General features: G+C 40.1%; 1 protein-coding gene and 1 long non-coding RNA gene across 9 annotated transcripts in view; both read right to left on the reverse strand.

The window, feature by feature from the left end:
* cadm1a (cell adhesion molecule 1a) overlaps window positions 1-20,385 on the reverse strand; it is a 327,808-nt gene that overhangs the window by 40,269 nt on the left and 267,154 nt on the right. For all 8 annotated transcript variants that reach the window (XR_001761612.2, XR_001761615.2, XR_001761614.2 and 5 more), the window contains 3 exons: window positions 13,709-13,867; window positions 7,861-7,957; window positions 4,040-4,212 (listed from right to left, as the gene is read on the reverse strand). Coding sequence is in view for 2 of the 8 variants with exons in the window: in XM_017041665.2 (XP_016897154.1) it covers window positions 4,040-4,212; window positions 7,861-7,957; window positions 13,709-13,867 (429 nt within the window). In the remaining 6 variants the exon portion in view is untranslated. The remainder of the gene's footprint in view (window positions 1-4,039; window positions 4,213-7,860; window positions 7,958-13,708; window positions 13,868-20,385) is intronic.
* On the reverse strand, window positions 12-4,009 carry LOC112488598 (uncharacterized). Its single transcript, XR_003052832.1, has 3 exons — window positions 1,757-4,009; window positions 881-1,700; window positions 12-843 (listed from the first exon to the last, which is right to left on the reverse strand). It is a non-coding gene; the product is annotated as an uncharacterized LOC112488598 (long non-coding RNA).

A 20,385-nucleotide genomic window follows, 5' to 3' on the forward strand; every position in this document is an offset into this window, starting at 1 on the left:
CAGAAAACAATGTAATATATCAATAAGAAAACAAGAGAAGGAAAAATTGTTTTGACAATTGTCAGATTTAAAAACAAACAGAAGAGAACTGATTTTAAACAAACTATAATTTTGACAGTTTTTTTTGGACTGAAAACTGAAAAACAAATTCCCTGAGAGAATTATTTATTTTGGGGTGAAGTTAAATCTCACATTATTTATATTGAAAAAAATGCAAATATATTTTTGTAGTATTCCTCCAACACCAAACCCCGCCCTGACATGAAGATGTAAATATCTGTTAACTGTTGATAACATGATTATATAAACTCTCATCATTTGTGTTTTAAATGAACCTCAGCAGAGTTCAGCTGGAGGTCGACCACCGCTCTGCTGTCAGGACTGTTGTGGTTTTAAGTCCAATCAAAATCCAATTTGGAAGATTTACGCCCCCTTGTGTCACATTAGAAAATGATATAAAGCGTTATGTCCATGTGAGGTGCTGAGATCACACAGAAACAGAAGCTAGTGCGTGGATCAGAGGGGTCTGCTGACCAGCTCGGCCAAAACAACCCATGTTCCCATTAGCAGGGCGATGGTCTGCTGCTGAATTACAGGGGAGATTAGTAATGTGTCGGTGGGACCACAGGCACATCAAAGTCATCAAAAGAATGGCTCTAAAAGGATGGAGGTCCTCCACTGTTTAATGGCGGCTGGGTTTTATTTAATATTTGTGTTCTTTTGTTTTGCTTGCAAGGCTTTTAGTGTGTTTATGTTTGTGGCTCTCTCACCACGGGGAGTGTGTGAGGGGGCAGATGACAGACGAACACATGCAGCCACATGACGGACCTGCAGTGTTGAGACCTGGGCGCAGGGATCTGAGGACCTGCGGTGTTGAGACCTGGGCGCAGGGATCTGACGGTTACTGCTGGTTTCACATGGGAAAACTTTTCTCCACGGATCGACCAACTTTGAGAAGTAAGATGGATTTCAGAAAATATCTCTGGTGTCTTTAGAGCTGAGGTGCATCATGGGGCAGATTTGGGTAAAAGACTGGACTTGTGCAAAAAATATGATGCGCAGTTATGCTGAAAGTCACATATCACGCAGAATGAGTTTGACAGGTGGAAATTACAACTCATAATTATTGCCTACTTTAAGAAAGACTTTTTGAGCAGCTTCTGTTTAGCTTTTCTTTTTAAGTTAGTGATGCAGGCCGTGTCCCTTCTTTGATTAAGCTCTCCAAAGCTGTTTATTTTTAATCTTTTTTTCTGCTTATCTTTGACAGCGATACTATAATATTTTTTTAGTTTGCTGGCAACAACAGCAGCTAACGGAGGAAGGAGTGGACCTTGGACAGTTCACTAGTCAATTTGCAGGAACAAATATGGAGACAACAATCGTACCTCTGGTCAACTAGAGTGTCCAAATGACCTATGACCTCTGGACTGTGGGAGGAAAGCAGGGAACCTGGAGAAATCTCCCATAAACACTAGTTGAACATGCAGAAAGACTGAGAACGAAGCATTTGTTCTCAGGTCTGTGATCTTTAGACAAGTTTCCAATTCAAATCAGTGAAATGAAAATAATATGTAATTAATTCTTCCTCCAACACAATAGCAAATCACCTAGTGCCCGGTACCAATTTAAGACCGGGTGATGGGACACTATCATTATACTTACTTTAACATATCATTGGTCAGTTGAATATAACCTTTGACCTTGATACTTACTTTAACATATCATTTCAAATGGTCAGTTGAATATAACCTTTGACCTTACAGCTTGGTGTCAACGTGTCAAATATTTTCCACTTAATTTCCGATTCCACTTAAGTGGAATCTTGGATCTTAAGTGTCATGACGTACATGTATTCATGTTTAATCAGATTGTGTCTCATTTTAATGGTACAGCCGTTAGAAGAACCACTGGTGTTTCTGTTTAATTGGTGTTTTAAGGATGAAACAGATAAACAAAACAAAAAAACAGAGAAAATGTGCTAGTATTAAATTGTTTTATGTGTTTTGTCTTGGTCTTACTCTGTGCAGTGTGTGTAATGCCTTTTGAGAGACGTTGACAGCGTTGGACGTTCTGTGACAGTTAGGTTTGGACAGGATTTAGACAGCTTATCTTCAACTCCGGCTCGTTGGAAACACAGAGGTACAATTGCAGCTGTCAGCAGTACTTTAGAGGATCAGCGCGCCTGCAAAATATCTCAACGGAGAGTTTTTGATGGATGGCTTTACACAGAGCACAATGGTTTAAAATTAACAAAGGATCAGACACGGGATCAGACTTCATACAGTCAATACATATTAATCAGAATGTGTCTTGCAAGTATTCCTCGACTGTAACTAATGAGACTGTGGAACGGCTAGAAGAAAAGTCCAGTGAGAGTAAGGAGTGTTGATATACAACATGTGGCTCGCTACATCGCCTTAGACTGAAACTTAAAGCAGTATATCTGTAAACGATTCCTCTTATCCCTGGTACTGCTTGTCAGGTTGAAAAAAAAAAAATTAAATAAAGAAAACGGAGTATAATGCGGACCCAGACACAGCACTGTCGGTTTAAACTAACAGCTTTAATATAGCAGGTGGCACTAAGCTGTTTTGTGATCTGCAATAGCCCAGATGAGTGTTTTATTGCGCTCATCATTAACACATCAGCTCTGTCTGCTGTAAATAACATCCATTCAGCTGGTGTCCGTTCGGCATTGAGAATCCCTGACTCCCAACCTACATAAAAAAGTACTCAGTTCACGCGGCTAATTTCTCCTTGGGTTCGGGGGCTGCAGAAAAGTGGTAGTAAAGTCATTTTGGATCACGGGGAAAACGAGCACATTAGGAGCTAATGCCCTGCTCTGGGGGGAAGGGTGAGGAGAAGAAAATGGTGTAACTGGTTCAAACATCAGAAAAGCTTATCCAGGAAATGTTTACAAAGGTTTCAAGAATTGCATAGTGTTAGTGTGATGGGGGCTGGTTCAAATCGATGGGGGGGTAGATACCAGGTCAACTAGGTCAACATTAAAAGTAGGTCTTGAAGACAACTACTCTGTTGACCAAGATGGTTTTGGTTCTCTCAAAGCAATTGCTGGAGAAGGGAGTCACAAATAGTACCAGTAGCCGTCCACAAAAACATATCTTTGTTTTATTTTATCACTAGCCTCTGTCTGGCCTTTGTGCTTGCTATTTTAGCTGCTCCTTTGGGGGTCAACACAGTAGACCATTTCACGTCACACCTTATCTCCTGCACCACCCTAAATATACTTTTCTGCTGCTCTTTACTCATTAGTTCTCACTCTTCTATCAGAACTTTTTTTTTGGCATAAATCCATGATGCAAACCACTTCAAACGCTCACCTTAGTCAAACTCTCTTGGTCAGATTCATATTATTGTCTTTCCGTTGCTTTGCAGACGGTCTTTTTGCTGTACATTGTGCTATGACTTTAAATCAAATTAATTTAAATAGAGTAAAGTGAGAGATAATGAGAAAACCTGCAGAATGAGCTCAGATTAGAAAATGTATGTTGTGTTGATTGGAAACCCCTTTGAGGTGGTTATGTAATTTAAATAAATTCAGGTTAACAACATCAACATGAAATAAAATTAGAATGTGTAAATGAATACATTTATCCTTAATGTATGCTGCTTCTCCTCTGGGGTCCATAAAGAGGATCACAAAGAACCAGAGGCAGCAGTAAACTATATCAACAGCTCACTGGTCGATTACAGTTCACGTGTTTAGTGACAGACAACCATTTACTCTCACATTCATACATACAAGTAATTTAGATACTTCAGCTAACTTAATTTCCCAAGTGATTTCATTTATTATCCTGTGTTGATACAAAAACGTGAATCCACAAAACAGGCTAAATGTACACTTTTAGCCAATGTACAATGTCCCTTCATGGTTTTCACACTGGTTTCAAATATTTATTCAGTGTGATTTCGAAAAAGAAATCTTTCATTACCATTGTTTATTTGTATATGTAAGGAAAAAATAGAAGGAGTTTAAAAAACAATTGCTAAAGAAAACAAAATGTTCCAAACTTACCATAGACATAGAGGATGTAGTCATCGTAAGACTCTCCCACTGAATTGGATGCCACACAGCGGTAGGTACCATTGTAGGACTTGTTTAGATTTTCAATGTAAAGATCACCGCCGGTGATGACAGCATGAGGTGGCACGTCATCGTCCACCTTCACCCAGTTCACTCGCTGTGGCCTAGAGGAGAAGATAAAGTGCTAAGATATCAGGCTAAGGAAATGAGACATCCAAAATATAAGACAAAAGATGGATGGTTGATTTAATGGCTCAGTGTCATAAGAAGATTGTGTTGCTAGCATGCTAACCGTAGGACCAAAACCCAGAATTTAGTTTTCTTTTACTGACAAGGAAAGGAAAAATAAATCAGAAATCAGTTAAGCAATGCTAAAAATGACCTCCACTGATTTTCTACTTTGAACAAGTCTATTAACTCAGGACCATACTTCATATTATCATTGTTTGAATTCAAAATTGAGTTTTGTTCTTTTAGACATTGCTCATCTTTTTAAGGGTCCAGTTTCTTACGAGTACAAAGAGCTCATCAAATGGTTGTAATGAAAAAAAGACATGGCATTTTTTTTCTTTTTTTTTTTGAGGAACAATAAGTAGGTGGTGATATTCTCATGAAATTACAGACTTCCCATGATTGTATAGCTCTAAGTGTTGCTGTGTAGGAAGGCACCATCAGGGTGCCATGTATTTGTTCCTCTCTGCGCTTTGACTGAGGGTTTATGGAGGGGGGCGACAGATTCCATTTTTATGACAATGAGTTCCACCAGAGAGCCACAGAGGGGGAGGAAGAAGAAGAAGACAAAACACTTCTATTTTGCGGCTGCAACTTCCAATGGCTACTGCCAGCTACTGTTATTTCCCCTGAGCGTGCGCTGATGTTCGCCCTTACTTTGTGTTTTACTCACCATTCTGTGGTGTGGTGTTTTAACGTGCTTCTCTTCATTTGAAAAAAAACTAAAAAACTAAATAAAACCCAAGCAAATACGAGGGGGAGGGGGAAGACATGCCTAATAAAATGATAAAAAAAAAACATAAAACAGTATAGTAGAAGCTCAACTGGCACAGCCAACCACCTACAGACTGTGTTCAGCTGCAGTGATGCATAGGAGTGTTTCCTTTGTAAGAGCAGCATAATCCAGATGAAATGAAATGTTAATAGGAAACATGTGGCTCTTTCCCAAAGATTCCACGAGACCTCCAAAAATGAGTTTCTATAGGTGGACTGGATGTTGTGAGAAGGTAAAAGTGAATCCAAAGAGACAGCTAGACAGAGATGGACGATAAGGGTAAGATGAGGCTGCAAGGAGAGGAGAAGGGCAGGCGTCTAGAATACAAATGGCTGCCTACAGCCGGGGCCCCCTGTGCTATCTGCTGGTAATGACTGCACAACTCTCCACAGCTCTAATGAAAATGACTTCCAATTCCCGGCTCACTGTATTGATTGTGTTTTCATCTTTATAAAATGAATACGGGTGGTATGCTTGTCCCTATGCCAAATATGAAAACTGCAGGGGGGCTGGTGGGTAGAGAAGAAATTTAGAAGTATGCGCGATACACTGCTGTGTGTGTGTGTGTGTGTGTGTGTGCATTTGCATGTTTTTGTACTTCTACCCTTCAGAGTATCATGCAGAGCTTTGGAACCTTGAAATGAGAAAACCTCCTGCAAAGTGAGGACAGTTTGAGATTAGATTTTAGATTGGGTTTAAGTTGGGGTCAAGTTAAAAATGGAGTTATTTTTCAGCATGGGCTTTGGACTTTGGTAAATACCTCGCCTCTTCTTGTCGGCATAGATCAGACCTGGGATTTGAACCCAATAAAAAGACCTGGATGTTGCGTGTTTTTCAACATTTTTGTACAATTTGGCCTCATTTTGTCAGAGCTAGTGCAAATCCCTACTGTCTCCAGACATCGGCCCCTTCATCCCTGATCTCTTCAAAGATTTCTGAGAAGCGTTGATCCTTGGAGATATGACCAAGCTTTAAAAATGAGAGATCAATCGTTTTTTGGTAAACTCAACTACGACCTAATGCACATAGGTTAGTGTCGGGGGTAGATGGGGGTGCCACTGAGCCAAAGCTGTTTATCCAATCCCAACTATTGCCATTAAAAACTCAGATTAATGTTTCATAAGATGTGTCTGACAGTTGTTTATCCAATCCCAGCTATTGCCATTAAAAACTCTGATTAATGTTTCATAAGATGTGTCTGACGTAACAACCTGTTCGGCCAACCACAATGATTGTATTGGAACACATGGACTTTGCTCTTCAGGAGGGTGGAAAAGCTTCACTTTGGTTAGTTTGTTCCTGTTGTATTTCCAATTTATTATTCATAACTGAAGCCTCTCCTAATGACATCTTTGTTGTGCTCAAATTTGCACAGCTTTGTCAACATATTAGTGTGAGTGATGTCGACAACAGCAAACTCACTGGTGTTTGAATGGCTTGGCATTTTGTCTCCTGCCTGAAAGCTCTCACACCTATGCTTATTCACCAGCTCCATTTGCACCCCATTACATCCCATTTTATGGAGGCATGTCACTTAACGACACCACCCCCTCTGTTCACACATGAGTAAAAGCCTAAGGAGAGACAATTGTCAGGAGATGGTGTAAAATGTTTCTCACATTTTTAAAAATAATGTATCTTCAGTACAAAGGCCAAAACAAAAGAAACATTTTATTTTATTGACATCTTCTGCTAAATTCCCTGATATTTTCAGGGAAGCGACTCACGTCACTGGGAAAAAGATCACTGTATTAATGCTTATTCAAGCGTCATTCTGCTAAATTTGCACCTACATGCTATTAGAACTCAGTGCTCTATCATTAAAGCCCCTCTCTGTACAAGCGTCTGCCATTAAAACACTGATAATTAAACACCTGCTCTGAATATCACACAGTAATTCTAATGTATGTCATAATTACAGGCCAGTTTCAAATTTCACCCTTTGAAAGACCGAGAAAGGAAAATAGAAACCATTTAATTATGAGATTATGCATGATAGTCCTTTGGAACTGCTTGGCCTCAGGTCTGACAGTAATGTTCATCAAACGTGCAGTCACAGTTTCATTCCCTCGCTCCCTGTGTGACTGTCGCACAGAAGACATTTTATCCCTTAGTTCAACTCCCGTTGCCTCCTTAAGAATAATTTCAAACTTCAAAACTTATCTATTAGTTGAAAAATGTCACACTTTAAATTCTCATTCCATACAAAATGTGACCCAGTATTTGTCTTTTGCGCATTTGTCAAAATAATATTTGAATTTGTCAGTATATTTCACAATTTTATCCCTAATAAGCTTCAGAGAAAGGATGTGTGATCAGAAATGTGGGTTTAGGATAAGGTTCTCTCTGTGTTTTGTTACTGAAAAATATTTGCAAACGGAAATTACATTGTAATCAGGTCAAAAACAAAAACAAGAAGGGGCCTACGAAGTAGCCTTGGGGTACACCTCGGGCAAAAAGCAGCCACAGAAAAAGAAAAAGCAGGGAAGATTTTTTTGATGAACCTAATCTGAAGCTACAACCCTCAGGCTGCATCATTTTCCAAGTCTGTCCATCATATTTAAACAGCCTTTATTAATAGGTAAAAGCAGGGCAGTAGTTACTTTGTGTCGATGATGTTTTTGTGTTGATTTGTACCGAAATTTCAGTTAGATATAATAAAAATAAGATGCTATTTACTTTGGTCTGTCAATGTGCATAAAAATAAAATATTTATTAGTGAAAAGGTAGGTTTGTGTCCTTTATCGCTCTGGGTGTTTTTGATTGGTTAAAATACTGTGTGTCTGCGTGTGTGTGCAGTTCTTACTGGGGTTTGCCTTTGGCCTGACATGTAAGTTCCAAATTCTCTCCTTCCCTGGTCAAACCCTGAGGAAATTCCACCATGATCTTGACTTCGGGTTTGTCTGTGAAAAAAAAAAAAAAAAAGGAGAGAAAAAAAAAAAATGTTAGGAAATCTACACTGAAAAAGACTTGCCCATATTTTTATATGTAGCTCTAATTATATATTTATTTTGGGTGGATACAGAGTAATGGATTCAGGCCTCACAACTGTGTAAATATTTTATATTTCTTCACTCTGCTATCGCTCACCAGGCCTGTGCTGAACTACATTCACTGCATTAGTGATAGGATATTATTTTATCATTATTTTCTCAACATTGCATGCAGGTAGTGTTCTTTATGTTTGTGTGTTTAATGCACACACAAAAGAAAGTTTCTGAACAACAATGAATCTGAAACATCTAGAGTAAAGACACAGATGTGAAGGTCGGGCACGAGTTCAGCATCAGCACAGATGCTCTGGGTTCCTGTCCCTTTAGTACGTATGAGGCAGGTGGAATTGTGAAGCATAAGCTGATGCTAATCAGCTAACAGGACTCTGGAGATTATTACTGCATTGATTAGATCAGATGCTGCAGCTCTGCTCTTGGCCTCAGACCGTGTACAGTCCACTGAGGAAGGTTAGCTTCGTGAATCCAGTCATGAGACAACGGCTACGAGTTTTCTCACACGTAGCATCTTTTAGGATAATCCTTATTAACAGATGTCTGAACATCAACGCTGATAACCTCCAACGCTGTACATTTTCTCTCTCGTGTATACATGTTGAGATGAGATGAGGCAGTAACAACAACAGTAAACACACAGACGGCAACAAGACCCCTGTCGTGAACTTTTGAACGGGGGTCAGGTCCTCGCCTTGTTTCTGCAGGGTATCTTTTAAATTATGAAATGTTGTACATAGTGAAAATCTTTATTTGGACTGGATTTCTTTTTTAAAAAAGGAAAGACATTCAAACATTTCCATTGACAGCTCTGACAGCTCTGACCTCAACCTGCCCTACCACTGGTTTAAATTGCTCCTCAGGTGAACTGAGTCTTCCCGAGGCGAATCACTGATGGAATTCAAACACCAGAGTACAAGAGAAAGCTTTTGGGGAAAGACAGATATAGCGAAGTGCGGGGCCACAAGCCCAGAGCATGTCCGGGGTTGTTCTCTGATAAAGCTGCAACACAAAAAAAGGGACGAGACCTGCAGACAGTACGCAGGAGTGTGTGTTCTTTGGCTGTTCTGGCCTGACTGTGTGTTTAACACCAAGACACAACTAAATATATTGAATATCACATCACGTCATAATATATATGTTCAAGTCATATAATCAAGACAGAAATCCCTATTATTTTTTTCAAACTACACAGTTCAGGAATGGAAAACCGAGGCTTGATATGGACCCAGCTACCAGGTCCACGTGGGCCAGTGAGTTGACATAGGCTACATTTTGTCAAAAGTGGGCATCAATTTGATATTAGGTAAATTTGATTGAATACTGAAGGACTGTATTGTCTTGTCATTCGTTGTGTTACGAACCTGAAAAATAAACATTCAAGAAACAAAAATAAAAGACTAAAATAAAAGATAAAATTGATGAAGAGGGAAATTTGACCACTGGTTCACAGGCTGCTCCAGCTGAATATAATTAGAAATGAGAAGTTTGAAAATAAAATAATATACTCCAAACAACTTCTTCTAATTGTTTTAAAGTTTTATTATTCTGCACAACTGCCAAGAAAAACCTGTGCCACTGCAGGTTATTGTTATGCACAGAGGAGGTGGAGGTCGGTTATCTCTGATTGCTTGTTCCTCTCAGTGTGACAGATGATTCTCTATTATAGACATCGAAATCTCATGTTTAATTCAGTCCATCATCTGGATGGAGGATGTGTTGCCAGGTCTTGGAAACTTGTCAATGACCTATAATTTAAACTCTGCTCAGAACCACCTGTTGCTGTACTGCACTGTACTGTACTGTACTGTACTGTACTGTACTGCGTGGTATAGAGGTATTTTAAATATGGATCTAAAGTGTTTGAAATACAATGAAATCTTTGTGGTTTTGTCTCCTGTTCTGTTCTCTTCTCTGTTTTGTACTGCGTCACGTTGTCTCCGTCTGGTCTCCGGTTTGTGTCTGCCTTCATTTTCAGTCTGGCTGGCTAACCCACAGTGGTACAATCACGGCCAAACTCTGCTCCAGGCTTAGCTTGATGTTAACTTTTTCACCTCTGGCTCATTATGCTGCTGTGTTTCTCTCTGTGCCTTATCAATTTTCTCCACTTGCGACATCCAGCCACCTTTCCTCATTTCAGATGCAGACACGTCAGTTCGTCTCACTACCCTGTTTTGAGTGAGGGTCTCTGGATGACGACGCTGCTGCTCGCTCAGCTTACATATTTTGCTTGTTGACTTTGAAGCTTGTTATCAGAACTTTACTGTTGCTTGTATGCGCATCACTAGTGTCGGTTTAAGAGGGGGTACTATTCTACTTTTATGTAAATTATTATGGTGCCTTGATGTGTAAGCAAAATGTTAGTAGGAAACTTTGGTAGGAAAAAGCAGGAATTACAGTGAGTTCAGCTGGATCCCTAAGATACCTGTTTAACAACCCTGTTCTTAACTGCTGGTTTCTGGGCCTTTGACTTAATATGATAAAGAGCTACGGGCGCACCAAAGCTGCGACGCAGCCGGTGGAATATCTCTTATTGATTCGAATGGCAGCTAAATGCAGCGACAACCGCAACACAGTCGTAATGCACCCGCCACGCATCCAGTGAAAGCGGAGGTTAAAGGAGACAATGACAAAGACAGACAGCGGCAGATGATCCGTGACCCCTAATTGTAGCTGCAGCAGAATGAATTGCCCTTGAGAAAGAAGAAAATTGTTTTAGTGGATTTCACACATAGATTGAATTCTGCCAGCGTAAACACCACAAGTTAAATCATCTCAAACCTGACTGATGGTTGAGTTACGGTGGTGTAATTGCAGTTTTCTCATCGTGATGTGAATCACTTGGGTTATTTCTGCAGGTTTATAGCTCAAATTTAGTTCTGCATTTTTTAATCAGGGCCGGAGACAGCACTCGGCGCTCGGCTACTGAGTTATGATTTTAAAGCCTGCGGTAAACTTCCACACTGCTGTTCGACCTTCTCTTCCACAAACAACACGTGTCTGGCCATCCATCTGTCTAAATCACACCCTGTCAGCGGTCGGCTCTTAGCCTGGTTTGATGGACAGCACGCGGGCGATAAGCCAAGTCTTTTGCTCATTGGGCATGCAACGCTTTTGACAGCAGTGCTTTGGTTTTTTTGTTTCTACTGCAGGCGCTACATGGCATCCTGCAACTTTTTCTTTGCTTGCTGCGTCATCTGACCTTGTCATCTCGCAGCTGTAAATGTGAAGGACGTGAGGCATCTGTAGGCTGTTTCTGCTGCTCTGGAGTAGTTATTGGTGGAGCTGTCTCATCTCTACTTGATCCCAGTGTAAAAGAGAAAAAGAAAACAAAACTGATTCTGCACCGGCCCTGGCATGAGGACAGGGTCTCTTAAGTGGAAATGAAATACAGTCTCTGGAATCGTAGAGGACCGTCGTCATTATGCCAATGGAATTATCTGCTTTATAGTGGGCCTCACCTCATAAGCACTCAAGACAGAGTGATTCATCTGCAGGTTGACCTGAAGGGTAAACATCCAGACACTGACACCAAACTACTTACTTTGTTTGTACATATAAACATTACAGACTTATTTAATTATACCGTCTCCTGACAGTGGGCTTCTTTTTTTATTTAAATAAAAGCTTTTATCTTACAGCACAACGCGTTCTTGCCCGTGTGCAAATTGCCGACACAGTGAGGGACTCGACGTGAGTCGTCTATCGCCTCATCTCCATCTATCTCAGTAATCAGTAATTGCACTTTGCAGTTGCAGTTAAAATGGAAAATGTAGGCTTTCTTTTACAGGTGCTGTCACTTATGATTTTCCTAAAAAGGAACAGATATGTAACAGGATCCTTGGAGAGGTTTTGTGGAAAGGATGATGTAATTTCAGACCAATCACCGGGGAAACGGAGAGTGAAGAGGAGACTCTAACAGTAAATTATCACTCAACGCAAATCATTCACAGCAAGACGTGTACATCACATGTACCTCACATGTACCTCCTAATGGAACTTCTTGTCAACGCCGGGAGAAAACACATCATTACACCATAGACTGTTGTAACTAAACCGTCTTTTGTGTATTCACTCAGGCTGGGATATTCACTGGACAGCAGAATCCAGAGAAACCATACCTACAAAGTCAATGGATGCGGCCCAGAAATGGACCACAACAAGCGCTTTTGATTTGGTTTACATTTAGCAACGTGGCCCAAATATTGTACCTACCACGTAGGCCACTGTTGCCCTCCCTTTCAGTGGGATCCATGTATCTACTATTTGGGCCACATTACAGCGTTTTTTAATGGAAGATTTGCAAAAAGTAGCCTATAAATAAATTTATGTTTGAGGACATACCGTGCCCCATTCTGGCCCCAAAAGACAGATTAGAGGTGTTTAGTGTCCCACATCTGCATATTTATGAATCGAGAATGTGGGCTACATCCCAGCCAGTTTTAACAGTTTGAATCATTAGGCCAAGTGAAATATTTGGTGAGTGAACTTCCCACTCGAAGTTCAGTCAAAGCGGGGCTGGGGGGACCCTGTTTTTGGTCTTAAACCAGATATTTGAAGCAAACTGTAATAGTGGGAGTGGGAATAGGAGCTGTTGTTTGTATTCATAGTCTTCCATTAACATTGTTGACCTGAGTTACAGGCGAGTGGAGAGTCAATTAAAAGCCAAGTCTGGAATAATGACTGGAAACAAAACAAACCAGTATTGGCCGTAAACTCCTGGTGCATGTCATATACAAGCATTTCTACCAATTTAATTGCTCAGCTTTGTGGATCCAAATTACTCTTCCACTGCTGTGTTGTTAGTCACCGTGAGTGTCTCTGTGTTAATTTCTAATTAATTACCACTAACTAGAACTAGCCTGAGTTTAGGGTTCAAAATAAAATCACAAAGGATTTTAGTCATAACGAGGGTGTGTTAGCGCGAAGACATAGCAACATTAGAAACTTAGCCTGCTTAGAAAATGACCAATTATACTTATCACAGAGGGAATTAGAAAATAAAAGCTGTCTTCAATGTGGAGCTACTTTAATTAAAGACTTGTTTTTGTCAGCAGCGGAGGAGAATTTAGTCCAGTGTGTTTTGCAAAACAACTAATGATCTCAAAGTTTTCCCTGCTGTAAATAAAACAGACCAAAGCCCTGGAGAAAAATAAATAAATTCAATGTTGACATTGTGCACTGTTTCGTCCATATGACTTGAGTGCATCCAAAAAACTAGATAGCTTTTGAGTTCCTTTCCTTGATGCACCGCAGGATAAAACTAGTTCCTTTCCTTGATGCACCGCAGGATTTTTTTTTTTCTCTCTCTTTAATGACAATGTGTTAAAATGTGTGTGGAAAATCCATGTCATCTCAAACTAATTGGAAACGAGGCAGTCTGCTGTAACACCGTCCAAATTTTCTTTCTATTCATTATAACCTGTTCTTGAAAATAATTTCCTTTCCCAGACACTCATTCACATGTCATTACCTGCAGTTTGCATTAGGAAAAAAAACCAAACCAAAAGCTCCTCCCTTTAATTAAAAAGGACAGAACACCCCGTCTCCTGCAGTCAAAACTAATGAGTCCTGTAAACGAGACTCTTGAAAACATGAAAAATAAATAAATCATTGCAACAATTTTAAATTGTATGCAAAAGTACTTACACTGCACCTCCAGGTACTTCTGTGCCTGGAAGTCCTTGACTGCAGGATGGTCTACGATGCAAAGAACAGGTACACCGTCGTCCTCCTTGCTCACGGTGAATGTAAGTCGACTGGTAACTGTGTACATCTTGTCGTAGGTCAGCTCAACTTTGGGCTTGCCTGCAGAAAAGGGGGAAAACTCAATTTAAACAGGTAATTTAAACAGGTAATCTAAATGGCAGAACAGGTACATAATGAAAAACGTGTGTCAAGGCAGCAATGTTAGAAACCCTTGTTGTATATAATTGTTAGCTGACTGTATATATATATGTATATATATATATATATATATTACCTAGCTTTATTTCAATATATAGGCATATATCTATCTATCTATCTGAGTTTTTTTCCGTGTTCTGTTGTGTTCTGTTGTAATGTACCTCCCTGGGTGTAGACACCAGCCAAACACACTTCCTTTGTGTCATAAATCCAATCACCAGTTTTCCACAGAAAACCAGTCCCAATAGCCCCGAGAAAAACAGAGTGAAAACAGGGCTTATAGCAGATCAATATTAATGTAAACAGTGTCTCTTTTCCAGCACCATTACACCGTAGCATCACTTCTGGTATCAACTGTAGGAACAGGAGGGCAAAGAGAGAGATGAAAATTTCTGTATTAACATCTGTTACCTAGGTACCTAAGAAATATTTAGTCAAAGATGTTTGTATTCTCAGACGTAGAGAAAAGAAAATCTTAAAAAGTATATAATAGCCTGAATTAATGGGTTTTGTCGTAGCTGACTTTTGCTGCCCCCGCAGAGACTTCTTTGTTAACATGGAGTGTTAAGAAAGTTTTATTTGCAAAGTGACCATGATTTTTAACAACAATGAAAACTTTAACTGCTTAAGAAAATGTTGACAGACTATTTTCTGGGTGCAAGGATTCTGTCTTTCATACAATGGGCCCCTGAAAATATGTAAGGCAGAGCGGAGGCGTCCTTGTAGAAAAGTGACAGAAGGTGAATCGGCTCAAATTCCATATGATCAGGAAATATTCACTGCTGGGTTTTTTTGCAGTATGCCATTACTGTGTGGTTGGTGTGGTTGAACTGTTGTATATATGGTTCTTTTGGGGGGGGTGCATTCACTGTAGGTCAACCTAGTGTTCACAGTTAGTAGGGAGTTCAACAAAAAAACAAACAATGCAACAAAACAAAAACACAGGGGTTAAAATGTATTTGGTTGATTAGTGAAATTGCTTTGAATATTAAACAAAATACATTTTTTTACATACATTTATTTATTTTCCATAATGATACAAAATTCTATTATAGTCTATTAGATTTATTATTAATATAATATTATTATTATTTACATTTTTCAACTATTTAACAGAACTACAATACAAAAGCTCCGAACTGTTTAAGTACTGAATAACAAAGTTCAGTTATACTGAGCCTAGCATATTTTACCCAGAACATATAGTTTAGGGTCGATCTGAAAGGAAGAGTTTCAGGGATAAATGTATGGGCCAGATTCCTTTCCGGGATCTTGTGCCAGACCACGGCCAGGTTTCCAGTCGACTGATGCCAGTCGATTTAGACATTGTTCCATGTTTGTGTGCTATTTCTAAATCTAAAAAACCATCGCAGAGTATTATGTTTGTAACTAACATCGGTATCAGAGTCTCAAGGGCAAGACACAAAAGTGACCAAGCTCTTCTGCCCCCTTCTGATTATAACGAATTCACCTCTGGAGGTCTCCAGACCGGAGTTCTGACAATAACATTCCTCTGATAACTGGCTGCTGTGTTCTGTGGTGCAACAGTGGAGGGAACCTCATCACAGTCCCCCAAAACAAGAAGGATGGCCGTGGACAGTTCTGCACAGCAGAGTCACAAAGAGAGATTGATTATTTTTATCCCTGTGTTCCACTTCCTGCCAGTCTGTTGCACGACTGTGTTTGTGTCGCATCAATAAAACAAATACTTCCAGCCGCAAAGTAGGAGAATCTACGAAGAGAAATGTTGCGACGGGATAGAATTTGTCTTAATGTGGACGCCATCTCATCCATCACGACTCTCGTGGCATCGATTATACTTCTCCCTGTTCTTGAACATTACCTGTTCAGTTGTTTTTCTTCATCGTGAAAAATCATATAAGGGTCCTTAAATAGCTGCGACACAGCAGTACACTGCTGAATGGGATAACTGTGAATACGAGCTGCCAGCGAATACGCACCCTTCACCGTCGCTGCTTCAGAATTGGGGAAATGAATAATCTGTTACCGCAAATGTAGCCTAAATAATAAACATGCTAACATGTCTTAACCCACTGGGTGGCGCTCTGCTTATCAATAAACAATGTCTGAGGTTATTATGGTCCATAAGTGTAACACCTCATAAGGATTAAGTTGCTAAAACCAGAGGCTATCTTGTCTGAAGTCGGCTTCGTGTTGTCTAGGTCAAGTATTTGCCTCACCAATGTTCAGGCCGTGGCCAATAAAGTGAATGAACTGAGACAGGATCAGGTTTTTAAAAGGTTAATGACGGTCGTGACGTCATGTCAAGGTCATATAATGATCCTGGTCTTACATCAGTGGCACGCTGCCTTCAAAACAAAACTGACTTCAACAGAGAACCTGCCGCCGCAGCTTAAAAATCTAATGGGAACACTGTGGTCAAAGGACAAACATTTTGGTTTTGATAAATTCATTAATTCAAATTAACAAAGCTATGAATTCCTTGGCTACAGTACTGTGACGCTGTACTGAATACATGCTGTGGCTTCCAAATTCAATTATCATCATTGAATTATTAAACTCTGATAAAATTAAATAAAAACCAGTTTGACTCATTTTTTAAACCTAATTCTCATTTGTGAAATCCTGCGGAGCGTTTTTCTCTCCTCCGTCACATCACGCTGCTCGGCTGCAGTGGTTAAACCATCAGCAGTGCAGTGACAGCTGTCTCTTTGGATGCTGGGAAATCAAACCTGTGTGATGTGCCTGCATTGAAGGAACAGGTTGTCATGAATAAAAACCCACAGCGGCTGGAGATGAATGTGTGGGACTGAAATGGAGGAACATGAAGGGGGTCTGCTCAAATCAAAACGCCTTTGGAGATGCTGCATCAAACTGGGTCGAGTCACCCTGTCACATCAGGACGGTCCCGGAGTCAACAACCAACACTGCATGAAAATTCAGCCTCAGTCTCTGCTCGTGTTTTTCTCTAAAATGTAGAGTAAATGTCTTTTTCTGTAAAGTCTTATTTTAAGGACTGTTTGACTTTTAAGTCCTGATATGAAACCTCTGGACACTGCACACATTCTCCACCAGGCAAACAAAAGATTTTCGGTGCAGCTCGTCTCATCTTCTCGGCTGTGTGTCACCGGCCTGATAGCTCAATCACTGTACTATATTATTCTATTATGTCTTTGAAGACATGGGTCTGGTGCAGGTATCTGTTCCAGGACTTTGGAGAAAATTGCTTTGGGTGGAGGTCAGGTTTGGTCACGTCGGCTGACACAGCTTCAGTACACACACGGAGACTTTTATCTTAATGTCAAACCTGTCTGTCTCTGAGCATTCACCGTCTTTGACATTGAATAGAAAACAGGCGGTGACAGAAGACGCATGTACGGGCTGAGTTCACTCTGATTAAGGGAAATGGAATCGTCCAGAAGAAGGGAAAACTCCTTCTCTCTCAGGACACATTACCAAAAAAAATGTTTTTGTTTTTTAAGCGTTAAGATTAAAAAAAAAAAAAAAAAAAAGTAAAAATCAAATATTTATGCCATGAGCGGTGGCCAGGTCATAACGTGGCGGAGGAAGCCATGAGCAGTGGCCAGGTCATAACGTGGCGGAGGAAAATTAAAACTAATAAAATTCAAACCAAAGTAAAGAAAGTGATGCCTTCACTGTCCTTGAAATGCAAATTCCTCTCCACAGCTTATAAATCGTCACATTTTATTTTATAGTTATTGTTTTCTAACTGAATTCCACTGAATTGTGGAATTTTTAATCTGGTTTTGGCTTAAAATGGAAACTCCTAACAGAGTTGTTTCTTCATAAACAGGATTATTTAAACATTAACATAAACGTTTAAGTTTCTGAGACCAAATACACACTTTTCAGACCTCATGGTCTTTATGACTAGTTAAACCGTGGCTGTGGTCATCATGTTCCTGGCGTCTAAACTGCTGTGACATCATCAGGCTGAGTTTGTTGCTTTGGGAGGAAACTGTAGTGCCTCCATCAACCTTTCCTCCACTGTTGACACTATTGTGACTTTTTTTTTTTTCATGCATTATTTTTGGAAGATTTCTCTCTTTCTGTTCATCATTCTGCTGTTTACAAAAAGTCTTTAGTACTAAAGTATCACAGTGACTCTGTTGTGACTTGCATGCAACAGGTAACAGGTCCTGAAGAGTGACATGCGGACGGACAAATGAAGACGAGCTGGAACAAGGACACAGCTCGAAGGTAACACAGCAGCTGAGAACACCCGAAGACACTGCCAGCCAACATGAGCGTCACTGAAAAGTGGAGGAATTCAAGTCGACACGGAACAGAACTAACAGCGTTTTCTAAAGCGCCAACCTACAAACTCTTCTGTAGATCCTCTACGTTTCATTTCTGCGCCTGTTATCGTTTAAGCACTTTCTTGTGAAACAGGAAGGCAAGAATGTCTGCTTAAATAAAATATACGTCGCTCCACTTCTATCTCTTCCAACTCCCCCCAAATATTCTTTTATCCATTTGTCGAGGCTTCCTGTGAGGGTAGGAGCAGGGTAATTGAAATCACCCAGTGGTTGTCTTGTAAGACTTGAGGCTAATGGCTGTTCTGGTTCCTGTCAGTCAATGAAGCGCCCTATCTCTGCTGGCTTTTACTTTTACTTTTTTTTCCCCCATCAGTCTGCTTTTCTTTCATCGTACGAGAACAGAAAGGACTGACCCACACTGGTAGATCCTGCTCTTCAATTTCCAAGACTTGTACGACAGTGTGAGCGTCAGGAGGTGGAGATATCGGAATTAGGTCACGTGTTAGTCAAACATTTGTAAAAAGGAAAAAAAAAGAAAAAAGTTAAGGTTAAAGATATACGGAGGGTAATTGGTCTGTGGTTTTAAGGCAGAAAAGTTAGGTATACACTGGGAAGCAGAGACAATTGCAACCTTTAAATAAGACTGATGAACGATGAGGAGATCCTCATTATCCCTCGAGGTAATTAGGTAAAATTCTGAGGATGTTTAATTACAAATGAGTTTGCCAGGAAATGAGCCATAGCCAAGAGCAATAAATGTAATTCTGCCCCGGTGTCAGAACTCTGGTATACTCTAGTTGTTTCGATTTTTCAGAGGAAAGAATCCAAGGCCGTAATTGTTTCCTATGTTGTTTTATTCACTTTACTCCTTTCAGCATAAGTGCATTTAATTTATGTGAACACTCAGGACAGCCAATGGAACAGGGGTGTGTATCATGTCAACAACATGAACAAATGGTCATCAGTGTCATCTTTAAATATCTCTAGACAGCAGTGATTTAAAATGTTTAAGTGAAGTATTGATGAATAATTTCAAAAACTGCACATTTAAGGGAAAAAGTCCATGTTAGAGCTCCACATAGAGTTCACGGGCAGTAGTACAGATCATCATCAACATCAACTTTCCAAACTCCTAAACCTTATAGCATTAATTCTCAAATAGTGTGGCGGGCCCCATGGCACACTGAACAGACGTGTGCCGCTGCTGTGATGCTTGAACGATAAACAAGTCTCTAGTCACTAGGTGGCAGCAACTCATAGTGGTTTGTACAGATACAGATTTAGGGAGGTGGGGGGTGTAAAAAAAATATCTGTCCCGTGGGAGGGCATGACAGAAAATAATTGAGAACCACTGCTCTACAGTGTCCTGCGCACAGCTAAAGGTTAGTCGTTCAACAAGTGGACATCGACGTTAGTCAGAGAAATAACACAATTCATTATCTTCAAAGTTCAAGAATGTGTGGAGTGATTTTAGAAGCTCTCCCACAGAGCCCGCCTTGAGATAACCCACTGACAACTGATATCTCTGAAATGACCGTAATAATGTCACATGCAGAGAACATTCAATCACTAAAACTGCAGGCAGCTCTGGCTGGGCCAAAGATCGTCCCATGTGGGCAACAACATTGCCCAAGAAGTGTCCGCTCGACAGCTCTGACGTTGGTAAAAAACAAAAGACGACAGTTAACATATCTTAAAGAAGTGGTTTAGTGGTCCGAGAAGTTTTTTTTCTCTCTCTTTTGTTTCCTTTCTTACGTTTATAATGGATCATCCGAGAAGTTTTTTTTTCTCTCTTTTGTAGAGTCATCGTTTCCTTTCTTACGTTTATAATGGATCTTGTACGGTTTGACTTCAGGTGGAGAAGAAAAGCTGCAACGATTTGTAAAAAAAAGAACCTGTTTACATCTTGACGCTGACTCGAATACTTGGCATTTACAGAATAACAAAAGTGTTTGTGCGCGCTAAATACATTGAATACATTCAATGTATTTAAAAGAACTTCATCACAGTCTCTCAGGAGGAGACAGTGACTCCACCATTCAATATTTTGACTCCATTGAACGTTCTGGGTCTTAAAAAAGTTTCCAGCCATCTAAGCCTTCTGCATTTTCTAAGTTGATAGAAATGAAATCTCCTATGGGCCTGACTTCCTGCTTT

This window comes from Cynoglossus semilaevis, chromosome 19, assembly GCF_000523025.1.
Source record: "Cynoglossus semilaevis isolate Cse_v1.0 chromosome 19, Cse_v1.0, whole genome shotgun sequence".
Lineage (NCBI taxonomy): Eukaryota > Metazoa > Chordata > Actinopteri > Pleuronectiformes > Cynoglossidae > Cynoglossus > Cynoglossus semilaevis.